At 42.5% G+C, this 24908-nt stretch overlaps 2 protein-coding genes across 3 annotated transcripts in view; one reads left to right on the plus strand and one right to left on the minus strand.

The window, feature by feature from the left end:
* Positions 1–3965: 3965 nt before the first annotated feature.
* POLR1D (RNA polymerase I and III subunit D) lies at positions 3966–21999 on the minus strand. Its single transcript, XM_082043653.1, has 3 exons — positions 21866–21999; positions 13095–13169; positions 3966–5332 (listed from the first exon to the last, which is right to left on the minus strand). Exons 1-3 carry the CDS (start codon positions 21889–21891, stop codon positions 5047–5049), a joined length of 387 nt encoding a protein of 128 aa, XP_081899779.1. The 5' UTR covers positions 21892–21999; the 3' UTR covers positions 3966–5046.
* A 139-nt stretch (positions 22000–22138) lies between these two features.
* The window catches only part of LNX2 (ligand of numb-protein X 2), a 59646-nt gene continuing 56876 nt past the window's right edge, over positions 22139–24908 (plus strand). For both annotated transcript variants that reach the window (XM_082043649.1, XM_082043646.1), the window contains exon 1: positions 22139–22782. The gene's annotated coding sequence lies outside the window, so the exon portion shown is untranslated. The remainder of the gene's footprint in view (positions 22783–24908) is intronic.

A 24908-nucleotide genomic window follows, 5' to 3' on the forward strand; every position in this document is an offset into this window, starting at 1 on the left:
ATATTGCTTCTGGGGCACTTTCTGCAGTCTTTCCCTATTCCCATCCACGTGCCCCAGGAAAGCATTGATGACTTTGCTGGGCCATGGGTTTCATGACAACCAGAAGACCAGGGACATGCTCGGCAGGGGGTGAATGTATGTGCTCCTGCCGGTATGGGTGGGAAGATGGCAGAGAGCAGCAGGATTTCCCTTCTGCTCACTAGCAAGAGTCTCTGGGCTCTCTAGGGTTATACTTAAAGACTTAGAGTGCAATTAAATCTTCAGTTACATCTGTGCTTTTTCATCCGCACTATTAAAGACACCATTGCCTTCACTTTCTGACAAAGCTTTCATTTTTACCTTTGGGACTGCAGTGTCATACCCCTCTAACACTCTTTTTGTGACCATGTCCCAACCTGCGATGACACTGAAAGAGCAGAACACAAATCTGTTTGTCATGCCATACACCAGACCTTAACCCTGCTTCACTGGATACACAGAGTGCCTGAAATTATTTACATGAGGCTGTGACACAATTTTCTCAAAGTATCCCTATATGCTGGGTATTCCTACATCTCAAATCCCTGTTCATAGAGAAGAAACTAAGCCACGGTTCCGCCCTGCTCACTACCAAAGTCATGGTGACCACAGCTTGTCCACATCCCCAGTCAAGGCTTGTGGCAGCGGTGCCTACCTGTTCTGAAGGCACAGGGCTCCAGTGGCCTGTGGGACCTTATCAAACTCGGCCAGGCTGGGAAGCTGATGGCCATTTGCAGAGCAGGCAGGAGGACAGAAGGTGGGTGAGAAACACAGCCTACAGTGCTTATGACCACGCAAAACCTGTTCTTCATGGCACAGTCACATCCAGAGCAACAAGAAAACCTGCCTAAGATCCTACAAGGAAGGGGTAGATGTGAATGAACTCTTCACCAGAGACCTATGCTGATATTACAGGGGACCACATCCCCTCTCCAGGGCACTGTGCCACTCCCCACACAATATTTGTGCAGTTAGCCCTATGTGATCACAATATAAAAGACATGGGACACTCTCTGGAGAACTACGCAGAACTTGCACTATTCTTTACCCTGAAGTATTTGGCTCAACATTCCAGTTCTAAAGCCAGGCTCATAATTTTGGGTAGCAGTGAATGTTGTAAACTGCAATTTAATATAAAAAAAGCATATTCTTCTTGTTCTCCCTTGATTCTTTTTCTTCATACGGATGGAGAGACAATGTTTTGAGATTCAACATAGATGCAGCCTTCTAGAAGATTTTATAAGGTGGGGTAACAGGCTGAGAGTTACCAAAACCATATTGGGTAAATTTAGAGTCTAAGCAATACTGAACCGATGTAAAATAAATAAGGTAGGCACATCCACTGTGCTCATTTGAGACTCTGGGAGGCTGCTAAATATTTGTCAGAAAAGTATTGGAGCTTTTTTCAGTCTTAAGACTATCATATCTGGAAATGAGGGTATGAATATATATAGCCTGCAAAATTCTTAAGGCTTATTTTTTTTAATTGGAGATATGCCCTCTTTAACATTTACTCTTGACTACTTCCTATTGACAGCCACGAAAACAAAGAGTGTATATTAATGCAGACGAGAGTTTCATTCATAGACAGTAAGCTACAACAGGATTATTTGCAAGTACAAAGATCACTCACATGAATAAAGATTTGGTGGATCAGTGACTCTACTGATAAAATGGATAAAATCCTCCTCCAAACACAATCCAAATATGTTTTCTTGCTACTTATCCAAGCAAGTCTACTTTTGTGTTGTTCCAGTTTAATTAACTGAAAACACATAATTATTAATGAGTGCTCTGATAGGACAGGAGAGGAAACAGGCTTCTCAGCGATCAACTTGCAGCCACAACACAAAACCCAGTTCTGTTTGTGCAGGAAAAGCAACCCCCTCCTGCTACATTATTCCATTGATCTACGAACATTTACATCTCCTTTGTTAAGTAGTTTTCTGTAGTTTTCATAATCACTAAGTAACACTCTTACAACTGCACCTCAAGAAATTTCCGTGAAGTAAACTTGGATCAGTCTGAAAAACAGGGTCTATTTTGCCTAAGTTGTGTTATACATCAAGTCTGTTGGGCTTTTCTTGAACATTATTTGTTGCATATAATTCAAACTGGATTTACAAGAGAAGAGGCTGCACAATGAACAAAAAAAACTGCACATTACCATATTGCTGACAGCCAAAACTAATATTTTATAAAGCTCAATCATAAAATGCTTCTCCTCCTCTTTCACATTGTTTTGTGATCTATATCTACTATAACGTTGATGAAGTTTGGAGGATTTCTGTCCACCACAATAAAAAAGTCTAACAAGGTCTTGTGGTTATGGCAGAAGAGCACCCTCACCTGAGTAAACTCCGTTATCCACACAAGGTGCACTGAAGCTAAACAAAGACAACATTAGTGATTCACAGACAAACAAGAAACACCTCTGAAGAATCATTGCAGCAGCATTAATATGAGGTGTATTCCCTTCCCATTTGAGCACCTAGAGGCTGCAACGCACCACTACAGGAAGCTGAGACCAAGACCACACTATTTATTGATGTATTTATTTAAAGGACTAGGCACCTTTATGAGTAACAAGTGGTCCAAGTTACAGTAGTTAATAAGATATTTTGAAAAGTCACGTTCAGCTTTAAGTTTCAGGGTTTAAATCCTATCTTTAAGATACCTTATAAACCTGATACTGGTGTTGCACAATATGAGCAACTGCAGACATAATACAAACCAGGTTTTTTGCACCTAAATTTTTATTAAAAAAGTGATCAGCATGTGAAGATTTGTCTTAAGAACAGTTCATGAGCACAGAAATGAGACGTTCTTTATTAGGTACACTTATGAAAGACAGCACTAAAATATGGAATCAACCAATGAAAGAATAATTCACATATAATCTGTAAGTCAGAAAAAAGTGGAATTAGATCTGCACTTACCACCACTGATGAAGACAGGCTTCCTCCAGCTATCTGGTTTAGGTCATGTCAGATCCTCTAGTTGAGCATTTCTAGTATGGAAGTACTCTCTGCCAACAATCCGGACTAATTTTGAAAGCATATTCTAATCACTTTCCCTACCTGAAAGCCTGGCTTAAATTAACATAGAATCAACAGCAGCACTTCTCCTGAAGAGGTGTTTGAAGACTTGAATGTGGAAAGCTCTCAGGACACCATATTATCACTACCAGCCAGACCAGCAAGAATTCATGGAGGTTTGTTCTGTTGAACATCTCCAGGCCCAATCCTGACCAATGATGAGAAGAATTCTCTGCTGCAAAGCCACATCTGTGCAGCACTGTCTCTGCAGCAGAGCCCAGCTGGTATTACAGGTGCTGTCCTTCCAGTAAGGATTATTAAGGAGAACACAACCAATGTCCAGCAAAATAATGACTGCAAACAATATCTGTTTATTTAAACCAAAGATAGTCCTATGTTCTCCAAAGATACCACTTTTTCATCCATCCCAGTCCTACATTCTCCAAAGATACTACTTTTTCATTCATCCCACTTAAATCGTTGGATATTTTCTGAAAGACAGGGACTTCTACAGCACTCTGGTTGCTGCCAAGAAATAGAGAAACTCTCCACAACTCCCTAGTGGAAATGTAAAAGTGTCCCACTGTGTTGGCTACACTGACCCTGGCAGGCACTGGTGGCCCCAACACCAGTTTAACTACCTTCCCATAACTCAGAAGAGGAATTCCCAGCTCAGGCATCAAAACTTAGGCACGGCAGATCTGCACTTTGATGTCCCCATCTCCCAGCTAACGACCTCCTTCCAAGAGCCGGCTAAGTATAGCAAAACGAGGTATAGAAAAGCCTATAGGTGGCACTCTCGCCCTGGCACAACACTGAAGGACCACAAAGCGCTGGTCCTCCCTGCCCTCAGAAGAGAGGCCCATGTCAGTTACAAAACCCACTAAAAGCATTACCTCCACAAAGCACTTTTAATGAACATTTTCAATTTTATTGTCAATACACTTAAAAACGGAAGCCTATGTTCAAAACAATTATTTTTGAGAATACCAAAATACAAAATATTTCACATGGAAGTCTGTTACTGTAACACGAACAGAAACGAGACGTAGAATATGCCCATGTGTATTACACGTGCCCCAAGCCACAAGTTTAAGAACTGTACCGCTACAGAATTGTCACACAGACTTGGAAAGTGAGCATTTGACTGTTTTTAAGTATCACTTCTGCACTTCTAGTATTACACATTTACTCGGAAACTTCCCAGCACTGGACAGAGAACATGACAATTTTGTCTTCAAGGTTTGTTTTGAAAGCACCGTGACAACAGACTGTTCAAAATGCTTCCTTACAGAGGGAAGTCTAAACAGAGACAATTATTGCAGCTATGGCTTTTAGGGGTAATGTTTATTATTACCTATGACAGGTTTGTGAATATACAATAACAAGCAAAACCAGTGTTTCCTGGTAGCTCCTCCTAGAAAGCAAAACCAGTGTTGCCCATTTAAAATTTGTTCTTTTTATAGTAAAGCAAACTTATATTCTATACAAAACATATGTGCTTGGCCAGACACTGATCAGCTTTCCCTTCTAGATGCTGTAGAACTAAACTAACCCAAACACACAAAACTTTATTGGTTAGCAGCAAAGTTGTTCTGCCAACTTTACACAATAAATAGATTTATGCTTAATTAAAATTTCTTTCCAAAAGAGTGACATGACTAAACGAGTTGTATCAGACAGTGACACACATATCACATTCCATCACTAAGACCCTAAGCTTAGTCAGACGGGGAGAGAGGAACGGAGCAAGGGAAAGGAATGTCTGTTCTAAAACAACTGGAAGATTTACGCTGCACTTTGCTTTTACCTTAAAGGTCCCAAATAAAGGTTTTCTAAAGCTACCTCAAGGTTACTTCTCACACAAGCAACTCAGTTCAAAATTCAATTTTGAACAGCGTATTTTCCTGAAAAACGAAAACATCCCTGCAGTCTGACAATTAATGACATTCCTGGCTCGTAACAACACATGTTCATCACCCTCCTCTCCTCATCGTTTGCTTGATCGCTTTTCATGCTTATCCTTTGTGTGCTGGTTCCTGCTTCGATGCCTTGGAGGAGAGTAGTTGACTCTCCTTCTGGACTGAAAGCTGGGTGTGTATGGGTGAATTCTGCGTTTCTTTGGTTTTTCTTCTTTCCTGCTTTTGTTTGGCTCAGGCTCTTTACTGTCTTCCTTTTGCTCACGTTCTTGGTCTTGTTCTTTTTGAGATGGTAACGTGTTTTTGATGGTATTAATAAGAAATCTTTTATTTGTACCAGCAAGAGGACACTTCAGCCTGCAAAGACATTTAAAAGTGATCAAAAGACAAGATAAAAACATCCTGAATCAAGTCTGAAATTTTAACTTCAATAATTTTAAGACAGGTTTGTGCTTTTGGCTTTCCTTGCATGCCACCTAGTGTAAACTCTCAGTACAGAAAGATATTCTCAAGTTTGTCTCCATTCTCCTTTTATCTTACTCTTTATAGGATGAAAAATATTCTACTTCAACACAGTAAAAATCTACATGATTTTCACAAGGTAGCATGTGCAGGGCGAGGCAGAGGATGACGATATATTTTAAGGTTGACGGTGCTTAACTTGGGTATTCAGGAATGAAATTTTTAGTAACATATTTTAAGTCAAATTGGAATGGTTTACAATATCATAAGCTACTAAAGTCAGTATTATTTAACAAACTGAGATATTCAGAAAGTAAAAGATACACTTGCATGAAGAACCTAAACAGCTGTAGTGATAAAACATATGTGAGGCATACTAATTTTAACTTATATCTGGAAACCATCAAACAATATGTTTTTTCTGATACTTATCCAACTCTTCCATTGCTTCTTTCTCCTCTTACAGCTTAACACTTTTGCACACAGCTTTTCAGCTAGTTTTAGTAAACAAGGGCTATACATTTCATTTATCTTCTTGGTATCAGCTGTACTCTACTTATTTCAAATTTATAATTTCTTAAAGAATGGGATGAGAAAAAACAAGTTTGAATATATTCCTGCAGTAAGCAGGAATCACTCTGAAGGCTTTGTTTATAGTGGGAGCCACCGTGGTGTTTGTCTCCAAAACATTTTTGAGTCTGCATGCTAATGGAGAAGTTACATGATTAGTATAAAAAAGCAGAGCAGTTGGAGATCGCAGTGTCATTTACTCTATCAACTATGGAGGCAATGAATCCTAACGCCACAAGGTTACAATCATCTGTGCTAACTGAATACTTTGTGTAACTGTAGAAGCTATACCCTGACCGCTTAAAAACCTCTGAAACTTCTGAATAATCAGAGGTATCAGAATAACAACAGAATTGTAACGAAGAACAGGTCTGATTATTCAGCATACTTCATGTCTTTTAACTGGGTGGGGTAATTACTATGGTGTTTTGCTTCAGGTCTGCCTACTAAGCATTGATAATTGGTCTTGTCCTAAATCCTTGAAGAACTTATGAGAGTAATTTTAGAGGTACACATTAAACAGCCACACTGTTCTATTTCTGCCAGGTATTTTTCTTGAGATATTTCTACAGCATAACCAGTTTTAGAGTTTTCTAAACTTTCTGCATATAAATCTACACTGTTTTGCTCAAGTCCTAGTTTAAAAAAAAATAATCTCTATCTGTATCTAGTATAGCTGTTTTGTAAATTAGGTAAACAGTATTTATCCATTAACTGTATTACTGAGTAAAAATACAAGGCTAACATATATCAGTAGAACAGGGTTTCTACTTTAAGCTACATCAGCCATGAACATGGTGCTGAACTTGGTACAGGTTACACTCAACACATAACACAAATCAACCATTTAAGTCCTTAGTATGTCTTCTGCCAGGATTAAACATTGTACCTCAACATCTCCTACCCAGGAGGGCAGTTTTTTCTAGGCTGCGTCCAGGGAAAAACTATTTCACATTTGTCTCCTTCCTCTCAATCAATGCTAATGCATTGATTAATCACGAATATATATAGCACCAGAATGAGACAATCTGCCCCAAAATAAATTCACCTTGCTGAAGTATTTATTTCTTTTTGGCACCATGAGTGCTGCCTGAGCTATACTAAGAATGAAAACTGATGAGAAACACAGAGCTTCAGCATCAGCGAAGGGATGCCACTGGTTCACCATCACACAGTGACAAAATCAAGCCACCAGCCTTTCATGGAGCAGCAGTAAATTACAGCACTGAAGAGAAACATCAGTCCTTAGTTTTATTGACCTCAGACTTCAACAAAGCAAATTCTGCTTTTAAGTTTTAAAGGGAGTGAGATGTGTGGCACATGGTATATTACACATGCACGTAAACAAACCCATGTTTACATATGTCCATGGTATATATGGGACTGTGAAGATTAAAAGTGAACTATATTAATCTACCAATGTCTTTAAGACCATTTCAAATGGTGAGAAAACTGTAGACTACTTCTACAGTTGACCTCCTTGATGACAGGCCTTTGGCTTGCTGTAGGTCTGATCGTGTGATGCTCAATCCAATGACAGCTTTTCCCCGAATGTACGTTCTGAAGTGCTGGGAGGCAAGCTCAGCCTATGTAAGGTGGGACACGATACTGACAACTAGTAAACAGTGCCACAGAGCAGCTTTTAAATACTTTTCTTTAAAAAAAAATATAAAAGACACATTAAAAGAACATTCAAGCTCTGATCTGAAGCGTGCCTGGAGCAGGGCAGCACGTGTGACCAAAACCAGCACAGAACCTGCAATTCTAGAGCAGTCTTGTCTACTAAATTGGCTCCAGTTCTGTAGCAACGTATTCACTCAGTGTAAGGGTTCATCTTTTGCTTTACATGCTCCAATAAGCTAAATCAAGCTATTCTTAGCCATAGAACCTCATTCTTCTCCACAGAGAAGTCCCACAACCCCCAAACCTCTGCACTATGCAATGATGAAATGTAACATCGCATTCAGAGCAAGAAAAAAAATTAAATCCGTTATTGCGAACACAGGTCAAATCTTAACTCTTTTTTTGACATTTTAAGCCAACTTCTCTGCAATAACACAGAATTTCCAGCCAATACCTGTCATCAAGTGTAGCAGTGCAGCTCAGAGCAGAAGTGCACCGTACCACTTACCAGTAACACACACTGACACCACTTAAGACACAGGAGTACAGCACCATGGGCCACAGCCTGTTCTCTGCTCAGTAACTGGACATATTGAACAGGTGGCCTTGGCACACAGAGCAAATCAGATCTTTCCAGGAAACAGAAATCACTCTGCATGAACTTACAAGTACATTTCTACCACTTCCAAACTGCCATGGAAAATATAGTACTCAACAGAAGAGTGACTGAAAAAAAGAAAAAAGCAGCTAGAGGTTGTTTTGTTAAATCAACTAATCTAAGCTTTTATCCTTTCACAGGAGATCTCATAAAAGAGGATGCCTGGGATGACACTGCAAGCTTTTTTGTATGGTGTTGGCAGCTAGATACAGCTGACAGACTTTGGACGGGAACCTGTGCTCTGATTACAAGATTTTAACATATTTACTTTGCAACCTCTGCCCGTACCCTGTTTCTCCTCCTCTTCACATTGAAATGAAAGAGATATAGTGGAATCACATTGCAGTGTTTCTGCACAGTCATGCAACATCCATTCAAAGAAAAGATGCAATACAGCATTTCGCAGTTCCAATGCCCTTAAACCCTTTGGCTTCATCTTCATTATTTTTGTATTTTGTATTCTGCAGCACTTCTGACTAACAGATTTTATATTGAACAGAAAGCTATCCAATTTTAGGATTGCTTTACAAGAAATAGGATTAAAAATAATTCAGTGCTTTCAACACTTTTCTTCTTTTTGCAATTCATCTGCTCTTAAAACGTAGAGCTGAATAAACCATCCCAAAATACCCTGTTTTCCATATCTCATTTTTAGGTTATCCAGTAAGATGAGAAGATTACATTCAGTTTAGCCTTGGCTCACTTGCTACCAGCATATTTAAAGACCACACCTCTACATTGGAGGAAGGAAAAAAAAAAAGCCTCTAGAACTTGTCCACACAGCAGCTTTTGTGGCATTTTAACTGCTTTTCTCAATTAATGCGGAACAACTCCTTAAAATGGGACCTAACTCCCCTACTATAAGAAGCATATGAATTATGTACGCAGGACTGACAAAACCATTTAAGGAAAGCTGAGCTTTTAGCTTGATTTTACCTAGACACACAATGGAAATCCTAATGTCTTACAGCTTTATTCCATCTGTTGAATCAAGGATCCATTTATCTAACCATTTCAAATGTTCTTACACTATTTGTCCACAAGTTCCCACTCTGCATCCAGCTGGCCCTTCAAGGCTGAACTTTCAGACAGCTACTCTGATGTGTTTTCTGATCTCAGAAGTTCCAGAATCACAGCAGCATCACTGAGATTTAGCCACAGATTCTGTTTTCTTTTGCTCAACTTTTCGAGGATTAAGACACCTTCAGAAGAGGATCCTCCCTTCCCATTCTCTCACACATTTTCTTACTTGTGATGAGCTCCACTAATGCTTGAAGCAGACACACCATTAGCAGCATCTGTATCATGTGGTATCATAAGGATGTAGGAGACCCCCAACAAGAATCACTGTGGCCATAGAATACATACAAAATGGGTATTGCAGGAATTAGAAATACTGTAAGGCTGAGAACCAGAATCTTGTGGACATCCAATGAACAAGTCAATACTCGAGAGCCAAAAATGTGAGATCTACAAAACACTAATATCCCAGTATTTCTTGGATGAATTTACCATGGAGCTAGATACTGCCAGTGTAAGCAGTCCTGAGAGCATGGAGGCCAGCGAGTGAGGACTCTTACCAAGAGCTCATGAACCCCATTGACAATACTAACAGTTTCTCCATGTCCACAGCGTCTCAGATTATGTCCTTTCCCACATAAAGTCTTGCCTGATATCACCACCAACCTCCTTGTCTGGGACAAGCCTTTCTTCTACAGGCATTTAACCACTACAGGTTGCAGCACCTACCCATGTCATCTGCAGCAAACTTGTAATACAATGTAACACTGGCAAAACATTCCCAAACTGGAAGGAATCCTAGCAGTCACCCATTATTTCGGGGCTGAATCCTTAAATCAGTGACAGCAGGCTAAAAGCATACCGCTCAGTGCATGTTTTCTGTATCTGTCAGCTATGCTAGCTCGGATGCTTGCAATTTAAGATCAAACAGCTGATAATCCGTCTCACACAAGGAGACAGCAAAAAGGTAAGTAGGGGTGCTTGGGGAACTTCTTCAAGCAGTGCACTTGAGCTATGAAGAACTAATGACTCTGGACACTAAGGGAGCAGTGGCTTGAACCTGAAAGCAGTCCCAAGAGTGTTCAGAAGCTTGCTGGCTACGGCTTTGCTGCCATCAACACTCACCAGGAGACACTACTCCTTTGTACCACTATGCACAATATAGTTCCCCAGGAATGCCCCAATTCTTATCAAATGCCACTGACTCCAGAAATTTATTTCCCAGTATCCAACAGCTGCTGGAGATCAACATAATCAGTGAAGTATGAGCAGTAGCAGCCTCTGCTTCTCCTTACCCAAAAGACAGATGGTAGAACAAATCTTTTCTTCATAAGCCGAGTTGCTTCAACTATCCAGTTTGCGCATCTCTTCTCCAGGACTCCTCTGACAAAGGGCCGAGGAAATCCCAGAAGTCCTCATGAAACACACCTGTAAGCATTTTGAGTTTGGCAAGGAAGGAAGGTTTTGTGTTTTTACCTGTTAAGAGTGCTTTTAGCCAAGCGAGTGATGACCTTGTCTCTTTGCTTCTACCACTTATGCTTTCCTAGGTTTGGTCCACTAATGTACATTTTCACAAACTAACTTTTCTGCTCATTTCATTTGGTATCCACAAAGCTCAAGGCAGCAGCTACCTTCCACTCCGTAGTTTACAGCTGCAAGGTTACATGTCAGTTCTAGATCTAATCTTTGAAGCTCTTCAGGATTTACTGTAACATCAGTTACATCTGATGGTATTTTGCTGGGGTGTGATACTCAGCCGAGCGTAGTTAATTCGCTTTCCAAATATCTTACAGGTTATCTCATCTCTCACAGGTATATGCAATACCTAGATGTTGGGCCAGTTCAGAAGAATCAGAACAGCACAATGGGGCACAAAAAATATTAAGAGGAAGAGAGTAGTGGCAACTTCCAGCTGTTGCTCTGTCTCTTGTGCTTGCAGAACTAGACACAAAGACTTCTGAGGAGTCTGCCTATGTGGCGGCTTTACACCTTCCTTAGAACCACACACACTAGCAGGACACTAGCCTATGCCAAACTCTATGGCAGCAGATTTGTAGCAAACGAGGTGACTACCAGTCTCTATAAAGATAAATTCAGAGAGGAAAAAATTCCTGGAGAAGTATCATATACAAATATCACCTCTGAGTGCAAGGTATCCTGAGTTGCAGACTGCCCAAGGCTGGGCTAGCACCTTGAGGAAGTACTGCTACTTTCCTGTATTTGTCTTCCTCCATTTCCCAGGCACTGGCTATTGGGCACTGATAAAGACAGGACACTGCAGAGATGGGTCCTTTGATTGACCCGCTATAGCTATTTTCACATTCTTCCACAGTTGAAAGGATCCTTGCTTGAAGAATCTCAGTTCAGGATATCACTGTGCCAATCCCTATGTCTTCCTCTGCCTGAAGCATTCTTGACAATCCTCCTCCTACACCTTTAACACAACCCTGGCCTAGCCACCTGCTCTTTCACTCTAGTGGAATCTGCAGCTGTTCTGAAGAACAGGTCACCCTTGGCTGTCCCCTCCTCTAGCAGATCTTGGGCATCAGGCTTTAGCAAACTATATTATCCTGAGCTGCTCATCACAGCCAGCTGAGCAGGACCACTACTCTTTTACAGACAAGGAGCATGAAGTAGCCAGAGCTGGGAGGAGAAGCCCAAACACACTCCTGGCAGCTATTCCAGACTGCACAAGCAGCAGCAAAGTTGCTCAGGGACACTTGGTTATCTCTCAACAGAAATATTTAGTCTCCATAGTTGGAATTCACTTGCAAATTCACAGTAGCTGGACGCATGCAACACTTCACAGTGCTAATTATCTGCATTGGTGTACCTGGCCATCTGACAAGTCTGACAGGTTAAAAGCATGCTGCATCTGTATAGCTATAACCATTCCAAGGGATTAAACCAATCTAACTATTTCAACATAAAGCATATAAACTGCATCCCTAGCAGAAACACTGGGTAAAATATATAAACCCCACAAAACTTGTTTAGAAAACATAAAGAATTAACTTTTTTTTTTTTCCAGCACTATTTTAATCTCTTCAGAGCTACTAAAACAAACATACCCAAGAAATAAACTGAGAATTTCATTAACAGTGCAGGCTTATCTTTTACTACTGTTGGTGGAGGAAGCCAAATCTTATCTACAAATGTGTTTAATGCAGTCAACTGGTGCCCTACTTGCGTGAACATCCCTAGATCCAATAGCTTCTTATCAAAGTCATGTACATTGTTTTAAGATGAATGACTCTTCACAGCATGTTATTACTTCTTTAATTATATGCATTACGTTCCATGAAAATCTAGCTGTAAAAGTGAAACAATGCATTGAAGAATTAATACTGTATTTCACTTAAGATTTAAATACTGTGATTCTTTTCCTACTTGCTATACAAATTAGCTCCTGGGTTTTAGGTTTCTGTTTTAGTATTTATAAATACCTCCTTCCAAAATTGGATTACACTTTTGAGTTCACTTTTGGCTGCAATTTACAGATGAATTCTCTATTAGAGGAAAATTTATTATTTTTATTGTTTTAAGGGTTTAGGTTTCTTTGTCAGGTTATGAACTCTTAAAAAGAGTCTAACCCAGTAACATGTGGCCAGTATGTTCTTTCTTATCTGGACTCCAATTTTTACCCAGACAAATTAGTACGTGGATGAAGACAAACTATTATTTAAACATGAAGCAAATTAAAAGGTAGAGACTTCTGTCACACATCAAATGCAAAAATTATTTTGGCATTAGTCACAGCATTCATTCTCTCTTGGGCCAACTTACCAGCCCATAGCTCCCATTGTTTCTGCTCTGGTTCTCCCACGTTTTGCCTCTTTAAGTAACTCTTCCACAGCCTTCCTACATATGAGAAAGAGAAAAAAGTTACCACTTGCAGAACACAAGAATTTGCCACTTCATGCACTTACGTAAATAAAGTGGAGAGCTTCTTCACTGTAGTGAACTTAACAATAAAGAGGTTACCAAAATCACCTTGACTTTCTTAAGATAATTCAAATTCCTATGCACTAAGATTAAAAGAAACATTTTAATATGTTAAAAAACCCAAATCAAACATTAAATCTGTTCCAAATACAACAACTGCAATCCTAATTTAAGAGCAGTAATAAAGTGTGCAAAACTGGTCTACTACACCAAAAAGCACAGTCCCCATCACTTCACCTTGGGAATGTTCTTCCCTGCTGTCACATCACTTGGATTCTTCCTAAAGTCTTTCAACCACAGCAGATATATTTTGAGCATGGTTAAACAACTCTAGCAAGCAGTCAGATGACAGTAAAATCACTGCAACTACCAGCTGTTAAACTGCACTAGCTTTGTGCAACAGTGGAAGAGCTCATCTTTGTAACTATGAAGCAATGTCAGTCTCTTGGTTTTCTTTACAAATTAATCTCAACCTCAAAACTTACGTAACTGCTCTACAGTAAATGGTTGAAGCTAACAGGAAAACCAACGAACGGATAATGTGAGTCATTATATAAAATGAATGCATAAACCACCAATTTGATTAGTTAACTGTAAGCAACTATACACATGAAGCAAAAAGAATTTCAAGACAGAAAAGGAAAGCTATGCACCTGGCTGTAATACCCAGTGTATGAAGCTAAAGCATTAACCCCACTGACACGGGTAATACTGAAGGCTCAAGGAACTGAAGGTAGGAGGCAACACAGGATATTTATTGTTTAGTTCCCCCAGCTATGACGTGGCAGAAGGGTTGCTGGCATTCTGACTATGTGAGCAACACAATCATTATCTTGATAGTACAAGTGCATGTGTAGACTGTGCAAAAATGTAACTGCCAACACACTTCAACTCAAACTTCAAGGAAGCCATGTCCCATCATGTTGTTACGGTATTATCAGTATAGCAGGATTTTGCTGCTTTGCAAAATTAAAAAACCCCTTGATTATCAATTTTACTGTTGAGCCAAAATTGATACAAGAGAAGTCAAGAGTCATCATCTTAGAGCAGAAGCAGGTCTGAGAAGAAAAGCAAGCAGTTTATATGGCAGGTCCATGGGAAGATCCAACAAGTTAATGCTGGGCTCTAAACATCCAACAGAGTGGTTTATTCCCATCTACACAGAAAACACAGGAGGTCTCAGCTTTAAATGCGTACACTGCATGTGCAATAACGGAATGAAAACAGAATTTCCTACAGTTGCTAATGAGAAAATGTTAAGCAGTCACACAGCGGCCTACATCTGTTGGGCAAGATCTAACCTTCTCCAGTTTGTTACAGTATTAACATAAGCCCTTAACAGCCCCTTTCACATGTGTGATCCTGGATTTGTTCATTCATTAGGATAGGCTAGTGACTTTATAAACACAGACACACTTTTTCTTCTGTCTGTATAGCTTTTGGGCATGTTTTGGTTTTCCATGGCAACAGAAGCCAAATTGGTGCTAAATGAGTACAACTGTAATGTACACCAAGGTGTAGCAACTCTTTCTGCAGTTACTCTGCAGTTCTGCTTGAATATAGTGAAATATTTGTACATACAATCAGCTACCATTGAACTACTTCCACACTTTATAGTAATTTCTGGCAAGCAATACTTTAGCTAAAGATTCATAAACAAGTTTCCAGAATGGGTCACAAGTTCTCTAACAACATAGAAATAATCCTCGATCAACTTATTTACACACATTCCTTTGTTTCAAGGGGAAACCATTCTATCCAGCAAAAGCTGAGATCTGTGCCAGACAGACACGCAAATACTCACAGGTCATAACGTTTTCCTTTGAGAGTTTGTGTTTGAAGGGCTTTGCAATGGAAAGCGTCCAAGGCTTTCACAGAAACAACAGTAGAGAAATGCAGCAAAAATTGTACTACTGCTTCTCCATGCACTAAACCATTAATGGCACATTGGTTTAAGATTCCTCACATCCTCATCATACTAGCTTTATAAGTCAACATCTTCCATTCTTATCAAACGTTGTTGCCTAATATCCGTCTTTCAACAGTACTCTTATTCAGTGTGCCTTTACAAAGCCCTTTCGACTTGCACAGACAAATGAAAAAATACTCAGATCCTCTTTGAAATAATGTGTTTCCACTCAGTGAACTTATATTCTCTACACAAGTAAGCCAAAAGCTTAGAAGCTATGCAAACAAGGTTTTTACATTTGCTTTCACAGGCCTCTTGGGACTCTGCATTCCTTGCTCTCTCCATTTTTACAGCTTGGCTACAATACAAACAGTCCTGTGGCTGCCAGCTTCCACTCCAAGAGCAGCAGCATGAGCAAAGGGAATGCAGCACGCAGCTTTCACATGAGCAGAACCAAAACACTGCGCAATTGACAGGGGGGAAAATTAGGGACAGGGGCACATTTAAGAACACTGTCATCATTCTGGCATCTTTTACAGCAAGTTTTAAGTGGTGCTTCTTGTGGCAATCCTTTCTGAGCAACCAAGCTTCGCTGCAGAATTACAGTAACAGGAAAGTATAAGCAGTGATGGTTTTATCTTCAAGATTATGGTCCAAGGCCTATTTACTTTTCTGAGGATTAGACTTTTGCCTCTATATTTCAAGGTTACAGGCAAAGCTCTCATTGCACAAATCCTAACAACTTGCATCACAAATGTATGTGCCCAAAGAATGGGAAAATGTTAAAGGTCCTGCAGTCAGGCAAAACCAGAGATATTTCTTATTCCTCGCTGAGGCAAAGAGCTCCATCATTTTTTCTGGAAGATCAAGTGAATAAAAATGAATAATTGGTAATAAAGAGGTATGTCTGATACAGTTACAGGCAACAAAAACACCATGTCGTTACAGAGACCACCCAATGTCTGTAATTATAGACCACTCTGTTAGGAGAAAACATATCATGCTGGATCTGACAATTGAACAGCCAGGCAGCCACAGCTCCATGCCCAGGCCCAACTAGTAGCGAGACTGAAAATCCACTCCCAGCAGGCAGACACATGTACATGTGCATGTACACACCACTGCCCACACCGATCACAAACAGACACAGGGTGCTCACACCAACAGCTTCACCCTGCTCTTCCCTCTGTCCAGGTGTAGGAGCCCTGAAGCTTCAGCCCAACAAACTGCTGGTACAGGCTGGGACACCCTGGACCCCCAGTACCCAACGCAGTTTTGCCCACAGAGACAGGCACACACACATCTTGCCACTGGAGACACCCTGATCCTGCAGCCTCTGCAGCAGCTGGCCAGGACTCCCTGGTGCCTTCAACAGCTAGCTCCTCCCATCTCCCACTTTATTAACCCACTTACCAGCTGATCCAGCTTGATCTTCACTAGCAGCAATGTTCTGCCTCACATATCCATACTTGCTCCAGTACTGCAGCACAGATAAAGAGGTCCCCAATCCCACTCCAGCGGCTGACACTTGGTTTTGCTCACTTGACCAAGTGTCCCCAGTTGCTACCACCCAGCCCTCCAGCCCAAGGTCCCAGCCCCACTGCTGGTGCCCAGGCCTGCACTTGTTCCAGTTGCTGGCACCACAGACACACAGTCCCTCCAAGTCATGGTTTGACTCTAGTTGCTAGGGCTGAGATGTACACCCTCTCCCTTCAAATAGAGACTCTCGCTCAAGAAAAAGTCAGAAAGGAATTTAACAGGAAGACAAACCAGGCTGCGCTGATCAGGTGCAGGGCATGGCCAGACAAGTGTACCAACAGGCAGCCTATTCACAAAGGATCAGACCTTCTTATCCCTTTACTCCTCTATTTTCCCACTCTTGCTTCTCACCAAATCACCTGAACCTCTCTCTTTCCCCTCCTTTGGTTCTTCCTCTACACATCCCATAATAAGCCTTATGCAATCTCAAAATGCTCTTCTCTTGCATCCCACAATGCATTCTCCACCGCTACACAGCAACACCCTTAAGCCCCAAAGGCACCCCAGCATTGACTCATCTTGATGGGTGTCACTCCTGGAGGTCAAGGCTGCCTCCCAGCAGGGGCCCAGAGAATATCTTCATTCTTCTGAGTCCTTACTGTGGGTTCCCTCCTGCCACTGTGCCATTGTGTTACTCTGGGCTCATGGAGATGGACCTCTGATGGGCTGGTGGCTCCTGAGATGGGCATGGCAGAGTTGGGCACTATTTGGGCTTCCCCATCCACCATGGTCTCTCTTTAGTCCCCTGTGGGTGTACGTGGTAGCTTTCAGCATATAACCTAACAAACTCTGCCATCTCCACCCATGCCATCATCTCATTAAAGATCCTGATGAGAACTGTAATGAAAATATATCTACTGGAATTGCTTCACAGCATGCAATTAGCTAAGGAAGTGCACAGACCTGGAGTAGGAATACGGAGTTCAACATCTCCCAGAGTCAGAGAAGGAACATTTTTATCAAACGCATCTTCATGGAAGATCTTCCCAGCATTAATAATTGCTTGCAGTCTATACCACTACTATTCAAGCTCAAAGGCCAGGCTGCTTTGCTACTGCGATCCCCAAAATTGTACTTCAACCTGCCTCCTGAGGCACTCTAGGTTCTGACAGCAAGCTGCAAGCCCAGGAAAAAAATAGCAGTTTTAAAAATAAAATTTTCTCAAAGTAGTTTTATGCTGACTATACAACTTATCTTTAAGCATGCATGAGACTGGAAATAGAAGTGGATGCTGGTATTCTGATTACATCTGAATGATTAATACCAAGACCTTCAGTCAAGTAAAGGACTGAAGATACTGTCTTCTACAATAAAGGAATGGTAATGAATGCCAGTGCAATTTATATTTAACTCCTGTGATCTCATTTGTCCTATCTGCTCACACTTGCTAAGAGAATTGATGAAAAGGAATGTCAAGAATAAAGCCTAAACCACCACATTAAGAGCAAGAATGAAAAAAGGCACAAATATACCACAAATTTCCTAATGTTTTTTCAAAGACAAAGACGCCCCACATCAGGAATGTGAATGCTCTCATTCTTTGTCAATGAAGTTTCATACTTATTTAAATATTCTATTTGTCAGTCCCATGAGTGCTATTTGAAGCACACTCCTGTGCTGATATTCTCACCAACTTGAGCAGTGAACATACCACTCCATTTCAAACATCGGTTTTATCTTGCAGACCTCTTTTCTGCCACAAATATGGGAAAGAATGGCATACTGAATCCTGACACTTTGAGTTTAACTGTTAAAAACAACAGTAAGAACTTTCAATTAACTTCTCCCAGGCACAAAGCTTACTTGTTAAAAAGTATAATTAGGATGCCTGTGCAGTAAAAATATTAGACTATTGATTCCCAGCTCAACTACAGGCCTCTTGTTAAGGAATTATAGTGTTCCTTGTGATTCAGAGCAGCATGTCCTTAGGAAACACTTGCTTCCAAGTAAATGATGCTCCAAACAAGTTTGGTAGGCACTTCTAATAAGGTATGGTATCCAAGGTTGTGAAATATTTATAGCTCTTGAAAGACAGCCCGAATTACAGAAGGATTTGGACATACAGTATAACAAAGCCACTTCCTTTATATGAGCAGAGAAATGACATCATTTTCTGTGCTTCAAACACACGGAGCAACCATGATAACAATTTCAGAAAGAGAGGAGGAAGAAAGACTTTTTTTTTTTTTTTTAAGATAGGGATGAAAATAGAGACCTCTGTAATATCCCAAAGGATATTTAGTTGACATAAACTAGGAAAAACAGATATACCTGTTTGCAGGGAAAACAAACTAAATATTTCCTAGTAGCTGATTTGTAACCTTTTTTTTCCTACTCATTCTTGGGTCATATGTTCCCAATATCATTAATTACAAATCAACAGAATTTAGGCTAGAATTTTCTTAGAATCACATTGTATCTCAGGCTCTGGGTCTTCCCCGCTGTACCACCAAGCTCCAAAGAAAACAAAAAAAAGTCAGTTCATACTTTCAACAAAGGTTATTGGATGAGATAGAGGAGGCAAAACAATTCAGTAGAATGTCACAAATATTACTACACACCTATGCTATTTATGGCTTTTAGAGTACACAACAGTTACATCGTAACCTGCAAGTTAGTATTCAGCTTTGGTAGCGACTATCACTTCCTATTAAAGTGAGGAAAACATCAAATGCAAGGTCAAGCAAGAGTCAGACACAGTAAAACTGAAAAATAAGAGCATAGCAGTGTGGCAGTAAGGACAAAATAGAACAAGGAAAATGAAGACACCTCTCCTTAGTTAACAACAAAAAAAAATAGGACAACTGACTTGTCTTAACAGATCACTTTGAAATGCTGGGACACAAAATCATCTTCAGATCTGAAAAAACACCAACAAAAATAGCTACTCTTCTTTTTTCTCCCATGGTAAATTAAATAAAAAACACACACACACAAATATTAAGCTGTTATTTAAGACTTGTGCATTGCAAGACAAGCCTGAATTCAGAGACAGACTATTGAAAATATTCCAAATAAACCCATTTTTAAATGCTAAAAGTCTACCTAAAATAGTTAACACTGTGGCTACAGAACAGAAATGCCATTGTTTGTAGGCTAAAGCCATATTACAAAGAGCATAAAAATTATAAACCCTAAATATCATCGCTGTACTACTCACAGGACAGTATGATCAACAGGTCATTGAATACAAAACTAAGACGTAATATAGTAATGTCTGTAAACCAAAGGATAAAGAAAGGTCTGTATTAGACTCTTGAAAACTGTATGGGGTAGTGTATTTACAGTAAGAAATGCCAAGTATGACATCTAAATGCACATAGCATTAACTGAGTACAGGCTGCTACTAGCAAAACAAGCTGTTATGAAAGCTGAGGGTATGAAAAAGTAACTAACAACAGGTGGATCCAGGACAGAAAGTGACTAGTCATCAACTACACTATATTGTACTTACTATGTGTTCAGAGCTGATTAAACACGTACAGAGGTGAACAGTAGCCTGGATTGAAGACACCAGACCCCTAAACCTGACCATGTACCACTTGATAAGTAATACTGAGCTTCATCCTTATTATCTGCCATGGTGCCACTGAAAAGAAAAAGCAAATCCCAACTGAGATTGAAGCCATGAGGCAGGATAAAAGCTTTGAATCTGGTTCCTGGGAACCACCCAGGAGAGTGTCAGAAGGAGTGTCTGGAGCAGTGAGCTATGGCTGCTGAGCAAGCAGCTACAACCATGAACTGCCCAGGGGACCCCACGTCCACAGCACAGCAACAGCAGCCAGAAGACAGACAGCATGGAAGAACAGTGACATGGTTTCAACTTGCTATGAGTGAAAAATGTTTAAGTTTGGAATGGCACTAGGAAAAATAACATTTATGCATATACAGAGAGAAGCTTTAATTATTAAACTGATAATCTGAGAGCAAAAGTAGTTTACCAAGAATTAAAAGCCTCTTAGAAAGCATCATGCTCCCAACCCCTCTACCACCCCAGTGCTATTGCGTTGTCCCATTTAAAAACTTGCCAGATATAAGCAGAAACAAGTTATTTTTGAAAAGCACTCTCAAACCTGATTTCTTAAAAGTTAAGGGAGAGAACCATGAGAAGAGTTCAGAAAGCTCCTAGTCATCATTTCATTGTAACAGGGTTTTTTATCAGCAAAAAGAGAAGTGCTGTTACTCACAAATGAGCTTGCAAAAAAAAAAACAACCACCTCCAATAACTACAAATAAGATTATTATCCCCCAAATTTGTGATATAAACACCTGAAGTCTCTTCCCCAAGCACACATAAAGAGAGGCCTACTGTGACTGAGTATCCAAATGCAGAAATCTGCATTTTAATCCTCAGTGTTTGCTTTGGAACACTGTAACTCTGTACGTAGAGCGAGAGGAACCCTCTTGTCCCAAAAAAATGAAAAATAGAAAGCTATTTTATTTTTTTGACAGAATAAATGCCAAGCATTTTCTATCATTCCATAGAAGGAACAAGGCAATTTTAACAATTAGTCAACTGGCACATCTCTGACACTGAAAACTGGCATTTGTATGAAGTGAAGTTTATTTGCTTGGTTTTGATTTATTGTTATTTTTAAATTTTACCAAGTACCCCTAATCACGAAATTATAAGTGATTATAACTGATGAGAAAGAAGCCGCCTAACACTTTTCAATCTTGTTTCTAAACGGTACCAGCATGCTTCACAAGAAGAGCTGATTTTTTTTTTTTTTAAGTAATGGATTTTCCCCGTTACGTAGGAAGATTTTATTTATTTCCTGTTGCAACTCCCTCAGCGAGGGCTCCGAAGTTTTGTCTGAAGACACAGCCCAAGCTGCGCACCCCTGAGTCGCACACTCGCCGCGGGCGGAGAGCAGGCGGTGGCGGAGAGCAGGCGGTGCCGGGCAGAGCCAGGCCGGGCCCAGAGCGCTCCTCTCCATCGAGGACCGCCCGCCGCCCCCCCGAGAGCCGAGGCCCGGCGCTGGTAGGGCCCGCAGACGGCCCCGGAGCACACGGACGCGCAGCGCTGGGCCCCGGCCGCCGCGCTGGGCCCGGCAACCCTCACCCTGCTCCGCAGCCCCCGGGGACCCTGTTCGTCGGAGAGGCCCCACCGAGACCGTGAACTCCCGGGGCCGTTCAACCACCCCCACAGCCCGCCCCTCACCTCTCCAGCTCCGGGTCCTCCTCCATGGCGGCACTCGCTGTTCCCCCGCGCTGCCCGGCTCCTCAGGCGCAGGCCGCCGCCATGCCCTCTGCCAGCCCGGCTTGGGGCGGGGCGGGGCAGGCGCAAAGGACGGCGAGGACCCCGGCGGGGAGGAGCCGGGGCGGTGCGCGCCGAGCCGCCGCCACACCCCTCTGGGCACCTGCGGCCGCGCCCGGTCTCTCCCGAGGGGAGAGCGGGGGTGACAACCCGCCCAGTGGGCTCCTGTCCGCCCCGCTGCATGTCGGCGGGACCCACCGCAAACCTCCGCACCGGCGGCGGGAGTGCTGCAGGCCCTGCACGCGGGGAAGTAGGCTTGGGGCGGTCACCGCTCGCTCGCCCGTGGCTGAGCGGGGGTGCGCTCGGCGGCAGCACAGGGAGGCGGGAGTGGAGCTGCCACCTGCAGTCAATGGCAGAGCCCCCCGGAGCTTGCCCCCCGGCAACGCCGCAGGCCTCGGGCGGGCAGGGACAGCTGTCCGGGCAGGGCAGGGCCGGGCGCCGAGCGGGGCAGATCTCCGGCCGGCCCCTCCTCCACCCCGGCCCCTCCCGCACCCCGGCGCGCCGGGCTGCGATCAGGCGAGTGGCGGGGACACCCCGGCCCGAGGCTCCGGCGCGGCCCGCCCCGGCCCGCTCCGATAGGCTGCGGCGCGCCCCGCCGCTCGGCCCCGCGCCCCGGGCTGCCGCCGGAGTGGCGGAGCGCGGCTGTCACTTGGGCGGCGCCGCTGCCTGGGGCGGGGGGCGGGAGCACCGGCCCGGCCCGGCGGAGACGCGCTCCGCTAAGTGCTGCCCAGAGTTTGCCTTCCGTGGAGCGGGCGGGCACAGCCGGCTCGGCTGAGGGGCGCGGCAGCGGCTGAGGAGAGCGCGGCTCGGAGCCGGCGGCGGTGAGTAACTTCCCTGCCCCGCCGCGGCGCTGGGCGGCTCTGCCTCCCCTCGGCCGGCGGCGGCGGGAGGGCCGCCGGGCAGGGAGGCAGCCGCACGCCCACCTCCTCCCCCACCGTTCCCTGGGCCGCGGCGGCGCCGGGGTCTCCCCGCGGGTGTGGCGGGGCCGGGCCTGCTGCCGACGCCGGGTTGGGCCGCCCTGTAGGGGCAACAAGTACGAGAGCGGGGCCGGGGCTGCTGTGTGTGCGCCGGGGAGCGGGTCCCTCCCCGCGCGGTCCCGGCCCAGCCCTCGCCCGGGCGGAGTGGGGCTTCCCGCCCGGTGCCCGCCGGCGGGGACTGCGCCGGGACCCACCGCGCGCCTCGGCGAAGCTTGAGCTGTGGGCTCGGGTGTTCGGGAACCTGCTTCAACGGCTCCCGGTTCTGAAGTCCCTCGGTACACCTATGCTGCTCTCCTGTAGCTTTATTGAAGAAGCTGCTGCCTGAAAAGGAGTCAGATTACTGCGTGCGGGGGAGGCAGAAGAACAGCTGCAAGCAAACCCCTGCTGCAGGAGCTGGTTTCAGGTTATGTGTTTTACAGCTGCGCCAGAGGAACTCTGAGCTGTGTGTAAAATGTCTCTAAAGCTTTTGTAGTTGGCAGCTATTTCAAAAGGCTAACTCTAGTTCTCGGTGCGCTGACCCAGGATCTCCTTTTATTTTTACCATTTGTTAGCTCTTACCGTTGAAAATGTGGTTTAAAAACTTAAAACCTCGTGTTTTTTAAACTTTAACAAGCCATACTTTAAAATTGGCATTGCTCTTGAGAGGATATTAGTACTCTGTCAACTAATTGAGAAACCAATTGCTGGAGTTGTGATAGTGACAAATCTCACGGTCCCTTGTGACTTTTCTTACCATGTTCCTAATGCATAGTGCTGATTGTTTACTTCTGTAGAAATCCACTATTAAGCACTTCTGAGCTTCATTTAATTCCTTTTTTAATTACATGATGTTGTGGGTTTGTTTTTGTCTCTGTGTGCAAAGTAAGAGCTGTCTGTTAGGAATTAGCTTTGGGGTACATTTGATAGTGTCTGGAAATAAATTTTGAATCATAAATGCATTCGAGCTTCTGTTCAAAAGAGAAACTGTTCTCAGCTAGACTGTCATTAAATAAACACTTTGAATTACTGAATTTTTTTTTTAGTACTCTACCCAATTCCTTTTGGCTTCTCGATGCTTTATTCTAAGCTGCAATCCAGCAGCAGATCAAGGAGGCTTAGGAAGAAACATCAGATGGTTTTGGTTAGTGTCCCTACCACTTGGAAAATAAACATGTTAGTACCATATGCTGCCCTGAGTTTAATAAAACAAATTTCCTCCAAATGGAAACAAGGTATGTCAGTGTACTTGCTAAAACCATAAGACTTAATAAGGTCCTGTATAATTTGCTCTTAAAAAAAAAAAAAAATAGCTCTACTGAGGGAGGAATGCTCTTTCCTGAACGCAATATTATATAAAATGATTAACTCCAAATTCAGCAAAGAACACCATTGTGCCCACTTAGTGTTTTGGGTGTTTTTTTAATAAAAAAGTATGTAATGTTACATTTTAAAATCTCTGGATATTGTAAAAAAAAAAAAAAAAAAAAGCATAATTTTAAAATGAGAGTTTTTAGTACTGAATTTTTAACTGTACTGACCCTTAACTCGGCCTGGTGACTTCAGCAAGAGATAGCCCAAGGCCTTGGACTCAGGTCTGAGATTTGCAAACACATCATGATTTCCTAACACAGGACTCAAATTTTTGATTAAAAAAAAAAAAAGCTGCAATTTAGGCATGAAACTTTGCAAGAGGAATGTAAGCTGGTGAATGGGTGGAAAAGTACTGTTCACTTGAAACAGGTTAGGTTAGGTTAAAAAATAAGCTTACTAACCCCTATCAGGCATAATTACAAAAATGTTGGCTTTGACATTGTAAGCTTTGGCATTTGTTTGGAGTCTGCTCTTGTGGAAGCATTGATGACCTCAGTGAAACATTGTTTTTTTCATAAGGCTTTACCTGCACTGAACAGCCTGTCAGTCTCAACCTTGGTAAATATTTATGGACCTGTATGGCTAAGAACCAGCAGAAGTTTGTTAGCTTCTAGATAAAA

The sequence above is a fragment of the Streptopelia decaocto genome, assembly GCF_964273445.1.
Source record: "Streptopelia decaocto genome assembly, chromosome: 1".
Taxonomy (NCBI): Eukaryota; Metazoa; Chordata; class Aves; order Columbiformes; family Columbidae; genus Streptopelia; species Streptopelia decaocto.

Coding starts and splice junctions, on each gene's coding strand:
- POLR1D (XM_082043653.1), bottom strand. CDS start 21,891: ATGGAGGAGGACCCGGAGCTGGAGAG. Junction 13,170..21,865: donor GAGGACCCGGAGCTGGAGAG/GTGAGGGGCGGG, acceptor TCTCATATGTAG/GAAGGCTGTGGAAGAGTTAC. Junction 5,333..13,094: donor ACAATGGGAGCTATGGGCTG/GTAAGTTGGCCC, acceptor ATGTCTTTGCAG/GCTGAAGTGTCCTCTTGCTG.